This window comes from Plasmodium falciparum, assembly GCF_000002765.6.
Source record: "Plasmodium falciparum 3D7 genome assembly, chromosome: 11".
NCBI lineage: Eukaryota > Apicomplexa > Aconoidasida > Haemosporida > Plasmodiidae > Plasmodium > Plasmodium falciparum.
In genome coordinates, this window is record NC_037282.1 from 1,010,001 (window position 1) to 1,025,000 (window position 15,000).

Consider the following 15,000-nt stretch of genomic DNA (forward strand, 5'->3'; position numbering starts at 1 on the left):
GTGGACAAATTTTATTTCCAATAAGTTCCCATTTCTTTGCTTGGAAATCAAATTTATATGTTTCATCAACAATTTCATCTTTTTCATTAATACCTCCAAAAATTATAATATTTTTTTTATTATCTTCTGTTATAACATTACCTGAACAAAATGCTCTAGGGACAATATCATTTGAATTCAAGCGCATTTTTTCGAATAAATTGATACCAGGAACATATCTTATAAAATTCTCAACACATTTATCGTGTAACATACCACCATATATACATATATCTCCATTTATTTCAACAGTGACATGACCTTTTGTTTTTTTAAAACATCTTTCATCATGCATAATTTCTGTAAGATGAAAAACGGGGGGGGATAAAAATGCTTTTGAAACATCACCATTATATTGAAACTTTTCATCTTGTGCTTTTTCATTGGTATTTGTGTTGGTATTTGCGTTGGTATTTATGTTAGTATTTGTGTTGGAATTTGTGTTGGAATTTGTGTTGGTATTTATATCGGTATTTATGTTGGTATTTACATCGGTATTTATGTTGGAATTTATGTTGGTATTTGTGTTGGAATTTGTGTTGCTATTTATGTTTGTATTTGTACTTGTATTTATACTTATGGTTGTATTTTCATCTTTATTAGATAAATCTGTTTTTTTTAAATTTTCTATTACATTATCTTCTGTTCTTTCTGTATTAGGGACCGGTGTTGGTTGCTGTTGGGATGTTAATGTTTTTTGTTCTTCCAAAATGTTTCCATCGTTCGTGTTGTTACTAGTCGATTGTGTTGTTAAGCTAGCTTTTTTTTCTTCACTTAAAATTATTTCTGGTTGTGTAGTATTTGGACTTGCCATAATTAATAAGTAAATACATAAATAAATAAATATAAATATATATATATATAAATATATATATATATATATATATTTATATATTACTTAATATAATAATATTATGGCACATATAAAATATATATCTATATATCTTCAGCCTTCATAAATATATACATTTATACATGTATATGTTATAAAAATCCAATATGTATATTATCTATATTAAATTGGATAAAAAAAAAAAATATATCTTATATAAAATAATACTGTATAATTTATTTTAAAATATAAACATGAGAAAAAAATATATCTATATATATATATTTATTTATTTATTCATATTATATTCCTAAATTTTTTATATTATGAAAAAATTATTATTTTAATTTAATACTTTAATTAATATTCCTAAAAAATTCAAATCATAAATATAAATATAAATATATATTTTATTTATTTATTATTATTTTTTTTTTTTTTTTGAAATTATTTAAATGTTGGTTGTAGTACTCCATATGTTGTTTTAACTATATCGTAAAAACAGAAGAAAAAAAAAAAAATAAAATAAAATAACATAACATAAAACGAATGGGTCCTAAAAATATGAGTTCGCAAAATATTTGTTTTTAATGTGTAAAATCCTCATAATTAACGTTTTTTTATTGACTTTTGAAGGGGTAAAAATAAAACAAAACAAAAAAAAAAAAAAAAAAAAGAAGAAGAAAAAAAAAATATTAATATATTTAATAGATGTGTTTCTATAACTTTCTACAAATTGATGGAAAAGTTTTTTAATGGTTGTTATATAAAATTGTACATAAAAAACAAAATATATTATTATATATATTAAATATAGGCATAGAAATGTTTATATGTTTAGCATTTTTGTTAATATTTATATTACAAAATGGGTATCAGAAAATTTACATAATAAATAATATATATATATATATATAAGAACCATATTTTTTATGAACTCAAAAAGCACATTTTTTTTTTTTTTTTTTTTTTTTTTTTTTTTTTTTTTTGATATAAAAAATTAAGTCCCAATTTAGCATTTACCTAATTTTTAATATTGTGTTATATATTATATATATGTGTAAATAAGTTCTTTTTTCTTTTTTATTTTTTTTTCTTCTTATTTTTTTTCTTCTTATTTTTTTTCTTCCTTTTTATTTTGGTTGTTTTTTTTTCTAATATTATAATTTTATTTTTCTTTACAACATATATATAATTTGTTGTAATTAGTATGTAATCAATAAATATTATAAAACCACCTAAATATAATTTCTTTTCTTTCTTTTAAATATTTTTATTATTTATATATAGTTGTTAATATTATATAAATTGTACTATTTTTTCCTTATTCTTTTTTTTTTTTTTTTTTTTTAAGTTCTTCTATATAAACGTGCATTATATAAATATTAAGATTAAATCTTTATAAAATATATTATATATAAATATAACCATTTATTAATATATATATATAATATATTTATAGATACCAATTTTCATTTTTTAACCTTTAATATTTAAATAATAGAAAAAAAAAAAAAATTATCCCCACATATATATATATATATATATATATAAGGTGTAAATATGTAAAATTTTGGTTATATATTATATATATAATATTTGTGCAATTCCTTTCTCCTCATAAAAACAAGTTTAGGAGGAACCTCAAAAAAAAAAAAAACAATATATATATTATTATATATTGACATATATATATATATTTATTTATATCTAACATGTAATAATAATTATTATTTTTATATAATTAGTATGTTTTAAAAACACAGGGTATAAATTCATTATAGTAGTTACGTGAAATATATTTGGATCCTTATAATATGTATTATTAGAAAATTCCTTTTTTTCATAAATAAATTTTTTAAGGTGTATGTTTTTATACAACTGTTTAAACAAAATGTTTTTTTGACATATTAAAAAAATAATATATAGAAATATATATATATATTACTATATTTTGTAGCCGATTCGAAAATTATAGAAACTTTTATATCATAAAAAATATGAAAAGAACAAATACAAATAGGCATATGCAATAATATATATAAATATATATATATTATATATATATTATACATATATAATAATATGAACTCCCCATTACCTTCATTTTTTTTTTTTTTTAATATTTATTTTGACATAAAGCAAATAATATATTTTTTTTAATAAATAAAAAATAAATTATAGAAGGCGATAATAATTTTATTTTTTTTTAAATGTCGATATAAGTTATCTTTTATGTAACGTTAAAAAAAAAAAAAAAAAAAAAAAAAAAATGTATTATATGTATGTATAATATATTCATTTTTTTTTGTTTGTATGGTATTATGAAATAATACAATATGATCAATTTTATGATAAACTTCTAAGGACGAGCCTTTTGATTACTTTTCTATTTCGATCCTTAAAAATAAAATAAGGAAAAAAGGATAAAGAAAAAAAAAAATAACAACTTGTTTAAGCACATAGTAAAAATAAGAAATATACATATATATATATATATATATATTATGTATATATTTATTATTTAATTTTTTTTGTAAGTATTGTAAAAGTTTTTTTTTTTTTTTTTTTTTTTTAAAATATTTATATATATGATGGATAATAAAACTGAGGAAAATATATTTGAAAATATGACAAGAGAAGAAAAGGAAGTTTTATTAGAAGCTAACACAAAAAGAGAATGGGAATCATATGGTCAGTGGTTAAAAAGAAAAGAGTTTTTATTAAAGATGTTAAATTATCACAAGGAACATAATTTACAAATAGATGTAGAGAAATTTTGTAAAATGGGTCATATGTATTATAATGTAAAATATTTAAGTTGTTCATATAATTCTGAGGTACTTGAAGAAATGAAAAAATATGAGCAAAGTTAAAAATGGGAAAAAATGAAACAAAATAAAACAAAATGAAACAAAATAAAACAAAATGAAACAAAATAAAACAAAACGAAATAAAATAAAACAAAATGAAATAAAATAAATCACGTATATATATATATATATATATATATATATATATATATATATATATATATATATATTAACGTTTACATTTTTATATATTTGATATATATGACCTCTTTAAATTTGTGCATTTGTATATATACCTTTATTGTATATACAAATATTCATATTATATTAATTTATTCATATATATATATATATATATATATGTTTATATATTTATATGTTTTGTACATTTTATAATATTTTAAATTAAAAACGTTTCAAGTCTTATAAAAAAAAATTTTATAAGCATTTCACATAATAATTAAACCAATAAATAAATAAATAAATAAATAAATAAATATATATATATATATATATATATATATATATATATATATATGTACTTATGTCATCATTAAAGCATTTTAAGATGAAGAAAAGAAAATAATAAAAAATATACAAGCATACACAGAGCAACACATATATATATATATATACATATATATATTGATTAAATGGTTTGGTTTGAGTTAAATTCCTTTATTTGGTTAAATTTCTTAGAGTTTACATCCAATAGCTTATTAAATTTGTTTATTAATTCTTGAATGGTATAGACATGTTGATTATTTTGATCATCTCTATCCCTTAAAGTTACAGTGTTCGTTGTTAATTCCTTTTCACCAACAACTAGAATATAATTAAATTGTTTTAATTGTGCTTCTCTTATTTTTTTGTTTAATGTATTGACGGAGGTATCTAGATCTACATCAAACATATTATTATGCAATGTTTCATATACATAATTAGCATAATCATTATATTTATCACCAATGGGTAAGACAATAGCTTGTCTTGGTGATAACCAGAAAGGTAATTTTCCAGCTGTATGTTCTATTAATATAGCAACAAATCTTTCAACAGAACCTAAAATAGCTCTATGTATTATGATAGGTCTTTCAAATCCTTTTTTTAATAATCCTTCTTCATTTATATTTGGCTTTAACGAATGATTATCATGTATATTATTATGTTCTTTGTCTTCATTATGATTTTGTGAATCTTTAAATTCTTTCTTTTCATTGTTATGAAGATCATCATGATTAATAGGATAATTATTATTGTTATGTACATTATCATCATTGTCATGATTTTTTTCATTTTTTTCATTTTTTTCGTTATTAGTTACATATTCTTTATTTTTATATTGTAAATTAAATCGAACAGGTAACTGAAAATCCAGTTGTATGGTTCCACATTGGTGTGTTCTATTTAAACTATCCTTTACTAGTATATCAATTTTTGGTCCATAAAAAGCACCATCTCCTTCATTTATTTTCCACTGAACATTTGCTGCGTATAGAGCATCCTTTAAATGTTGTTCTGCGAGATTCCAAGTAGATATTTGTCCTATAAATTTCTTAGGTCGTGTTGAAAGGAATAATTCATATTTGAATCCAAATAAATTATAAACATAAAAGAGAAAATTTAATGTATTTAGAACTTCTTGTTTTATATGTTCCATTGAACAAAAGATATGAGAATCATCCTGTTGAAATCTTCTTACACGTGTTAATCCACTCAGACTTCCTGATATTTCATTTCTATGTAAAACTCCAAAATCTGCTAGACGTACAGGTAATGATCTATAAGAAACATTTAATTGTTTAAACATTAAACAATGACCTGGACAATTCATAGGTTTCATTCCCCATTCTTTATTCTCAACGTTAAATAAAAACATACAATCTTTATAATTCTGATAATGTCCTGATGTTTTCCATAAATCACAACTAAATACGTTTGGTGATATAACTTCTTCATACTTTCTTATACGATATTCTTTTCTTATAAATTCTATTAATTTATTATATATTTTTGAACCATGTGGTAACCAAAAACATGAACCTGGTGATGTTTCTTTTTCAAAAAAAAACAAATTCAATATTTTCCCAACATTACGATGATCTCTTTTTTTAGCTTCTTCTAAAAATTTTAAATATTCTACTAATTCACTCTTTTTTTGAAAACTTATACCATATACTCTTTGTAAACTATCATTTTCTTTTTGTCCTAACCAATAAGCTGATGAATTTTTCAATACTTTAAATGTCTTTACCTTTCCTGTATTCTTGATATGTGGACCTAAACATAAGTCTATAAAATTCCCACATCTATAAACAGAAGTCTTCTTATTATCTGGAATCTTTGATCTTATAAGTTCTAATTTAAAAGGGTTATAATCAAATAATTCTAATGCCTCTTCTTTTGTACATATAACCTTTTCAAATGGTACATTGTCTTTAACTAATTTATTAAATTCATCTTCTATTCTTTTATAATCTTCATTATTAATAGAGAAATTATTTAAAAAAATATCATAATAAAATCCTTCTTTTAAAGCTGGACCAATGGTTAAAAATCCTCCGAACAATTTTTCTAAACTACTACCTAAAATGTGAGCAGACGAATGCCAGAAAATTTTTTGTCCTTCTTCTGATTGAATATTAATAAATTCTACTCTGCAGTTCCCAAGAAGAGGAACGTTTAAATCCCACAAAATGCTTTTCATTATATGACTATTATTATTGTAATTATTGTAATTATTGTAATTATTGTAATTATTATTTTTATTATCATTATTATTTTTATTATCATTATTATTTTCATTATCATTATTATTTTTATTATCATTATTATTTTCATTATTATCCTCTTTACTCTTCTCCTCAACCTCATCGTTGGCTTCTTCATTGTGGTCATCCCCCTCTTCTATGTCACATAATTCCACGTCCACCTTTTCTAAATACGTTACCTTACATACTATAGAATCTTCAGCTAACCTTTTGGATATAGAAAGAGCTATATCAAAAGGTGTGGTCACATAACTTTCTCCTGATTTAATAGAACCATCTAATAATTCGATAGTTATAGGTTTCCTTAATTCTTCAAAATTTTCCTCTAATTCTTGTTTACGTTTTTCTTTTATTTCATTAAACTTTTCTAATCTCTTCTTTATAAATTCAGGATTTTCTCCTACCACAAGTTTCTTTTTCATAACCTCTACATCGTTCGTATTACAATTATTATTAATACATGAAGAAAACATTTTTGTATTATATATATAATTATTTTTACTAATAAATAATTTTAAAAGATGTTTTTTTGCTTTTACGTTCTTATAATTTTCCACAATATTATCTCTTTTATTAATCCAGTTATTCCTCCTATGTAATATTAATGTATTACCTTGTTCGTCAAAAAGTTTTTTCTTATAATTATTTATATAAAAAAAAGAGGCTTCTTTATTCTCCTTCTTCTTAATCTTAATTTTATTCTTATTCTTATTCCTATTCCTATTCTTCTTCTTATTATTATTATTGTAAATATTATTATAAATATTATTGTATAATTTATGATATAAATGAGGCTCTTGTTTTTTGGTTATTATATTTTTTAAAACTATTTTATTATTCTTTTTTAAAGACTTTAAAATAGCATTATTTTTACATATCTTGCTTAGAAGAAAAAAAATAACCATAATTATTTTTTTCATTCACAATTTAACGAGAGATATTAAAAATTAAAAATTAAAAAATAAAAAATAAAATAATAATAAAATAAAATAATAATAAAATAAAATAATAATAAAATAAAATAATAAAAAAATAAAAAAATAAAAAAATAAAAAAATAAAAAAATAAAAAAAACATTATATATATATATATATAATATTATATATTTGTATATTTTTATCAAAGGCTATAAAATTATTTTTTTTAAAATTATCATATATAATAAATAAATAAATATACATATATATATATATTTATAATATGTTGATAAAATGGTTTGAATTTTCTTTTCTTTTTTATAATAAAATAATAGAATATAATTTTATTTTTAATAACATTTTTGTGCAACATGTAATTTTATAATAAAATATGTTTCGACAAAATGAACATAAACATATATAATAAAATATATATATATATATTTTAAGGATAGTTCCACATAATATATATTAATAATGTATATATATATATATATATAATACATATTGATAAAATTGTTTTTTTTTTTTTATTTTTTTTTTTTTTATTCATACTAAATAAAGTATCCTATATAATTTTAACATGATCAAATAAAAATTATATAAATGGATTATACATTATATATTATTATATATATATATATATATATATATTTTTTTTTTTTTTTTTTCGTTATTCTTATATTTTCATAAGAACAGTAACAAAAACATAAAAATATGTGAACCATATATATATATATATTTATTTATTTATTTATTTGTATATATCCTATTATCTGTTCATGAAAAAGAATAATGTAGAAAAAAAAAAAAAAAAAAAAAAATTAAACATATATTAAGCACACACAAACAAAAAAACAAAATAATAAAAAAAATAAAATAATTTGTTTTAATACAAATGAAAATAAAAGAATTAAAATTTTATTTACACCATTTAAGCATAAAATTAATCTTTAAAAAAAAAAAAAAAAAAAAAAAAAAAAAAAAAAAAAATCATTCCAATATTATAACATCATTCTCTTCAACTTTGAGTTGATCCATATTTGTAATTCTTTCTAGAATGGAACTATCCCTAATAACCTGAAATAAAAAAAAAATAAAACATATAATATATTTATATATATATGTATGTATCTATGTATATAGAATATTTTCTTTTCTGTCGTATTATTTGTTAGCTTTATTTATTTATATATTTATATATATATATATTTATTTATTTATTTATTTATTTATTTATTTATTTTTTTATAATGTACATTTCGTATGAAATCCATTTTATCCTCCTGATATTTAAGTATTACACGTTCTGAACAACACATGCATTTTTCAAAAGGTTCACAGAATATTTTTTTAATTGTAAAATTAGCTAAATTAAAATTCATTATATGCGGCGTAGCACCTAAACAGGAAGTGAATATATTAGAAATGTCTGAATTTTTTTTTTGATTCATATCATTATCATAATTATATATATATTGATCTCTGTCTATATGGGGAGCAAAAAAATATAAAGGATGTTGTGTTAAGGCTAATAATAATTCTGTAGCTATACTACTACTTATGTTACTTATACCACATCTAGTGACTGTACATTTTTCATCTAATGTTCTATAGGATAAAGAATCTGAAGGACAATGCATATCATTACAAAAATAGCATGCACCTTTAAAATATAAATAAGAATGTCTTAACACAACAAAGGAATCAAAACTTATTGCTACCGTAATACCTAAAGGAGGCATTTTACATAATCTTTTTACACTCGTAAGAATATTATTATAAAAGATTTCTTGATATCTATCATACATATGAATATTATTTAGAGATTTATATATATTATTATTTTGTTCATATAATAATATATTATTTAAAGACTTATCCATAATTTTTGTACATTTTATATTTTCTATATATTCATGTGTAATCATATTTTCTTCTTCACATAACACATTATCACCTTTTCTAAATTTATTACTACCACTACTACTACTACTACTATTATTATTATTATTATTATTATTATTATGATTTACACTCTCTTGTAATTCCTTCAAAGAATTATATTGCTTCTCCGCTATCATTAAACATGGAAAATATCGAGATTCTTTCGAATCGGTTAATAAAAATACCACATCATGATTATTAATCAAATTATCCAACTCATTTATTGTATCCTCAAGATTTTCATTCAAATAATTTAAATGGCCAGGCATAGGTATATCCATTACCTTTGCTGTTATATTTAAATCTGGGCAAATTTTTAATAAGTTTTTTTTTGCTGCTACACATTTATATTCACCTATATTACCATATTTCTCTGCATCTTCTAATGTATATAAATATTGTCTACTAATATTAGAAAAGGATACACGTGAATTATCCACAAAAGTATAATGTTGTATTCCCCATGATACACAATTACGAGCTACCATACAACCTAAGGTACCTAATCCTATAATTAATATTTTTAATTTTTTTATATGTTCAAATTTTAAATCTTTTAATATCTTCCATTTTATTAATTTTATATTTAATTCTAAGGATATTCTTTGAATTGTATCCTTATTTATAAAATCATTCAAATTTATTATAGATATAATACTTTTCTTTTCTTTTTTCTTATCTTCATAATATTTCCATCCGCATAGAATATCATACACTTTATTATCACAACAAAATGTTTTATAATTCTTTATTATATTATTATTTATATTATTATTTGTAGCATTATTCATATTATTTTCATTTTCATCACCTTCCGAAATATGTAATACATCCATTTCTTCATCTTTATACTTCACTCTTGTTGTGAAATGGTTATCTTCTTTTCTTATATTTATACTAAACCCTAAATTACTAGATACATCTATACAATCATTTTTTTTTTCATCACTAAAGGATTTTAAATAACTATTTATAATGCATGTGTCACCTTCTTTTTTTTTTTCTAATATGTGTATATCTTGTTTATTTAATGAATCATCCTTTTTACCATTTAAATTTATGTCCACATAATTGGATCCATTATCATATATAAAATGTACCTTATCAGGAACCGTCACCTGAAATAAGGACGAATTTAAAATATACTTAACTAGATGATTATGGTATATATTATTATGGTTGTGTTTAATGTTTCTGTTATCCTTTTTGTAAGTATTATTAACGCTCATATTATTTTCATATTGACTAGATGAGTGTTCTATATCTTCATGTATTGGATTCATATCATGTGAATACTCATTTGTAAGATCGTCTCTCCAATCATTCTTACAATCTTTAATAGAATTATAATTAACTTTGCACATTTTTGTAACCGAACAAAAAGACACATCCTGATGAGATAGACAATTATTAATAGGATTATAATGAAAAGAATTGTTCTTATCCTTATCCATATCTATGTCTTTATGTAGATCACTATCATCATAATTATTATTATGACTATCTTCATAATTATTATTATGACTATCATCATAATTATTATTATCATTATTTTTATCATCATAATTATTATTATGACTATCATCATAATTATTATTATCATTATTTTTATCATCATAATTATTATTATCATTATTTTTATCCTCATCATTATAATTCCTTGGATTGTTTATACTTCCTCTCTTCATAACTACTTTGGGATAGCTCCAAATAAATCCCTCTTGAGATTTGAAGGTACCAACATACTGTTGCCTTAATAATGAGATATCTCTAAAAGCTAACACATCTATTTGAAAATCATACAACTTATATTTTAGAGTTAAACAATATAATAAATTTCTAAAATCCCAAGATAAAGAATTAAAAATATAATTGATATCAATAAAACATATATATAAATCAAAAAAATCTTTTTTAATATATCTTAAGATTTTATCTTTTGAATTTTTTATATCTTCTTTTAATTCAGATAATGCATTTATAGGTAATATAACCATATCATAATTTTTATGTAACATTGAAGAATTATTATTATAATGATTATTAAAAGATTTATTTCCCATAGGGTGATAAGAATTTTGTGATATATCATTCAGTTTTAAATATTCAAACAATTTATAAAAACTATTAATTTGATAAAACTCTTTTTTTGATTTTTGATCTTCTTCACATTCAATATTAGTATACAATTTATTAATATATTCATCATAATAGTCTTGATTATTCATTGTATGAAGAGGAATATTATCAAATTTAAGTAATAAAAAAATATTAGTATTAAGGAACATTTTGTAATTATTAAAATAGTCATCTATTTTATAAGACAGATAAAATATATCTATAATATTGATATGTCTATTTTCTGTATTTATATAAACATATTTTGAATCTATATAAAAAAAATATCTTGTACTATTTTTTATTAATTTATAATAATTATCTTTTGGTTTTATAATAGGATTTGCTATACTATAATAACATATATATTTTTTTAAATCGAAAAAACTAAGTATTACATATTTATTTATCTTTTCCAAAACAGTTAAACAGTTCTCTTTATATTCCCAAAAGGTATCATCATAAATATTGTCATGAATATATAAATTCATATCCTTACATATATCATTCTTTTCATTATTTATATAACATTTTAAAGGTTCTAATGTATAATTTATATGATCATCTTTATTACATTTTAAAAATTCTTCTAATGTATTAAAATTTAATAAAACACCAAGATAATTATTTCTATAATTATTCATTATATACCATATTTTCTGAACTTTTTTATTCCCATCATTTATATTATTAATATGGTTCCTCTCATTCTCAATTGTTTTAGTACAATCATTTGGTTCCATATTATTTTTTTCATCTTCATTATCAAAGTTTTCATATTTTAAAAAAGACTTTTTATTAATTTCTATTGTTCTAACATGAATAAAAGGATGTGCAAATTCTATCAAATATCTGTTTAACAATTTATATTTAAAACCTAATTTTATTTTATTCACATAAGTACTGGAACATAAATTAACATAATTACTTTGTAATTTATATATATTTATTTTATGTTCATGTAATTGGGTAAAATAAGAAATGTCTATTTTGAACTCATTGTTATTGTGTTTTAATATGTAGGAAGGTTTATTCTCCTCTTCGAATTTTTTTTTCATTCTTTTCTCTTTTAATCATATTATATAAATGAATAAATGAATAAATAAATAAATAAATAAATATATATATATATATATATATATATATATATATATATGGGTAACCTTTTTTTTTTTTTTTCGAACAAAAAAATATTAAAAAAATTAATATGTACATATATTTATATATATCAACAGATATATTCATACATATTATTCGTACAAAAAAAAAAAAAAATAATAAATAAGAAAAAATTTATGAATATTTAAAATTATTTACAAACGTTGTAGTATTCTTATACATTTAATATAAGAAAAAAAAAATAAAATAAAATAATATAATATTACAATGTGTTTTATTCAATACATATTCTGTTTACATATATTTATTTTATATGTAAAATAATAAAGTTGTGATTTGTTACAAAATAAATGGAGATATTTGAAAAGTTCTAATATGGAGTGAATTATACGGGGAAAAAAAGAAAAAAAGAAAAAAAAAAAAAAAAAAATGAAAGAGCACCAAGAAAAACTTTTATCTTTACTAATATATAAATGAATTCTCTTCAAAAATACATGTGTAAAAATTATTGTTATATATATAATATATATATATATATATATATATATATATATATATAAGATTATTACTATTTTTATATATTTTTATATGATTTATAATATTTTCATATAATTTTATTTCTTATTTTTTTTCTTGTAACAATTTAAAATAAAATATAACCAACCTAATACATATTCATATTGCATTACAAAACATACAAAGATATCATTACAGAATAATATATAATTTGCTATTTATAAATAAGAACACCATATACACAAACATACAATATATATATATATATATATATATTTATATTTATATATTTATATATAATATACTAATTATTTGTATATTTCTTTACTCAAATCCAACATTTTCAAATGATCATTATAGTTTATCATATTTTATATAAGAAATAAAAAAAAAAAAAATTTAATTTATATAAGTTTTTCTAACCATAAGTTTTTATTTTTTCTTATTTTTTTTCAATTTATTTTAATTCATATGAAAAAAATATACAACAATAAAATAACATTTAAAATATTATACATATGGTATATATATCTATATATATATAGATATATAGATACATATATGTGGGTACACGTATGTATTTTTTTTTTTTATTTTTTTTTTTTTTTTTAAATGATCGTTCATAATATTTATCAATTTTTATTTATGAACAGTTCATGTAAAAATGATTTAAAAAAAAAAAAAAAAAAAAAAAAAAAAAAAAAATGGCTAGTTAATTTATGCTCCTTTCTTTTTGGCAACACCAACAGTTCTTCCTCTTCTACCAGTAGTTTTGGTGTGTTGTCCACGAACTCTTAATCCCCAGTGATGACGTAAACCTCTGTGTAATCTAATTTTCTTCATTCTTTCTAAATCTTCACGTAAGTAAGAATCAAGTTGGTTAGCAATAACATGAATATTTTTTCCTTCTTTCAAATCCTTTCTCCTGTTTAAAAACCAATCAGGGATTTTAAATTGGGTAGGAGTACTCATAATATGTACGATCTATATAAAGGAAAAGAAAAATATATATGTACAAATGTATATATTTATAAATACATAATTTGGTAATATGTATATTAATGGGAATTCAAAAAGGGATAAATATAAGTATTTACATTCCTCAAAATGAAATATAATAAAACAAATATAAATAAATAAATAAATAAATATAAATATATATATATATATATATATATATATGTGATAAAAATATATGGTATTATTTTTCATATTATTACATTATCTATTTCTTCAGTAGTTAATTCTCCTGCTCTTTTCGTGGGGTCAACATTTGCTTGTTTACATATAACAGTTGCCATTCTCTTTCCAATACCTTTAATAGCTGTTAAGGCAATAATTACTTTTTCTTTACCATCTACATTTGTATTTAAAATTCTTAATATATGTTGAAAATCATTATTATCTATTACTTGTAGTGACATTTTTAATAACACTTTTGAAAAATAAAATAAAATAAATATATTAAATATAAATAGATTAAAAAGAAATTTATATTTTAAATTTAAATGTAATAAATTAAATTTTCCTTAAAGAAAAAAATATATATATATTATATTATGAGAAAATTATATATTTTGGGAAAAAATATATTTCTTTTTATTTTTTAATTTTTTTACAAAAATGTTTAAAAAACATATATGTTTTTTTTTTTTTTTTTTTTTTCTTAATTGTAAAAAATAAAACTTTATTTTTCTTATACGTATCTTTGAAATATTTTTAATTATATATATATAATATATATATGTATAATTATTATATTATAATTATATATATAGTATATTTTTTTATATTTTATATATTTATTATTATTATATTAGGGATTTTAATTAATATATAATAATTATAATGTATATTTTATAATACATTTAAAATATAATGATATTTTATTTAATGATATAATATAATATAATATAATAAATAGCTGT

At 19.3% G+C, this 15,000-nt stretch overlaps 5 protein-coding genes across 5 annotated transcripts in view; 1 reads left to right on the forward strand and 4 right to left on the reverse strand.

Moving 5' to 3' along the window:
* Positions 1 to 853, reverse strand: part of PF3D7_1125800 (kelch domain-containing protein, putative) — a gene marked incomplete at both ends in the record, with an annotated part of 2,445 nt that extends 1,592 nt beyond the window's left edge. The window contains one exon of the mRNA XM_001347903.2: positions 1 to 853. This exon is cut by the window's left edge and continues 331 nt beyond it. Within this exon, the coding sequence (XP_001347939.2) occupies positions 1 to 853 (853 nt within the window).
* A 2,612-nt stretch (positions 854 to 3,465) lies between these two features.
* Positions 3,466 to 3,747, forward strand: PF3D7_1125900 (XTBD domain-containing protein, putative; the record flags this gene model as incomplete). Its single annotated transcript, XM_001347904.1, has 1 exon — positions 3,466 to 3,747. One exon carries the CDS (start codon positions 3,466 to 3,468, stop codon positions 3,745 to 3,747), a length of 282 nt encoding a protein of 93 aa, XP_001347940.1.
* A 586-nt stretch (positions 3,748 to 4,333) lies between these two features.
* Positions 4,334 to 7,375, reverse strand: PF3D7_1126000 (threonine--tRNA ligase; the record flags this gene model as incomplete). The annotated part of the gene is made up of 1 exon (XM_001347905.1): positions 4,334 to 7,375. The coding sequence occupies one exon, from the start codon at positions 7,373 to 7,375 to the stop codon at positions 4,334 to 4,336; it is 3,042 nt and encodes a 1,013-aa protein (XP_001347941.1).
* A 990-nt stretch (positions 7,376 to 8,365) lies between these two features.
* PF3D7_1126100 (autophagy-related protein 7, putative) lies at positions 8,366 to 12,495 on the reverse strand (the record flags this gene model as incomplete). Its single annotated transcript, XM_001347906.1, has 2 exons — positions 8,366 to 8,452; positions 8,632 to 12,495. The coding sequence occupies 2 exons, from the start codon at positions 12,493 to 12,495 to the stop codon at positions 8,366 to 8,368; spliced, it is 3,951 nt and encodes a 1,316-aa protein (XP_001347942.1).
* Positions 12,496 to 13,789: 1,294 nt separating this feature from the next.
* Positions 13,790 to 14,496, reverse strand: PF3D7_1126200 (40S ribosomal protein S18, putative; the record flags this gene model as incomplete). Its single annotated transcript, XM_001347907.1, has 2 exons — positions 13,790 to 14,056; positions 14,293 to 14,496. 2 exons carry the CDS (start codon positions 14,494 to 14,496, stop codon positions 13,790 to 13,792), a joined length of 471 nt encoding a protein of 156 aa, XP_001347943.1.
* Positions 14,497 to 15,000: the final 504 nt, after the last annotated feature.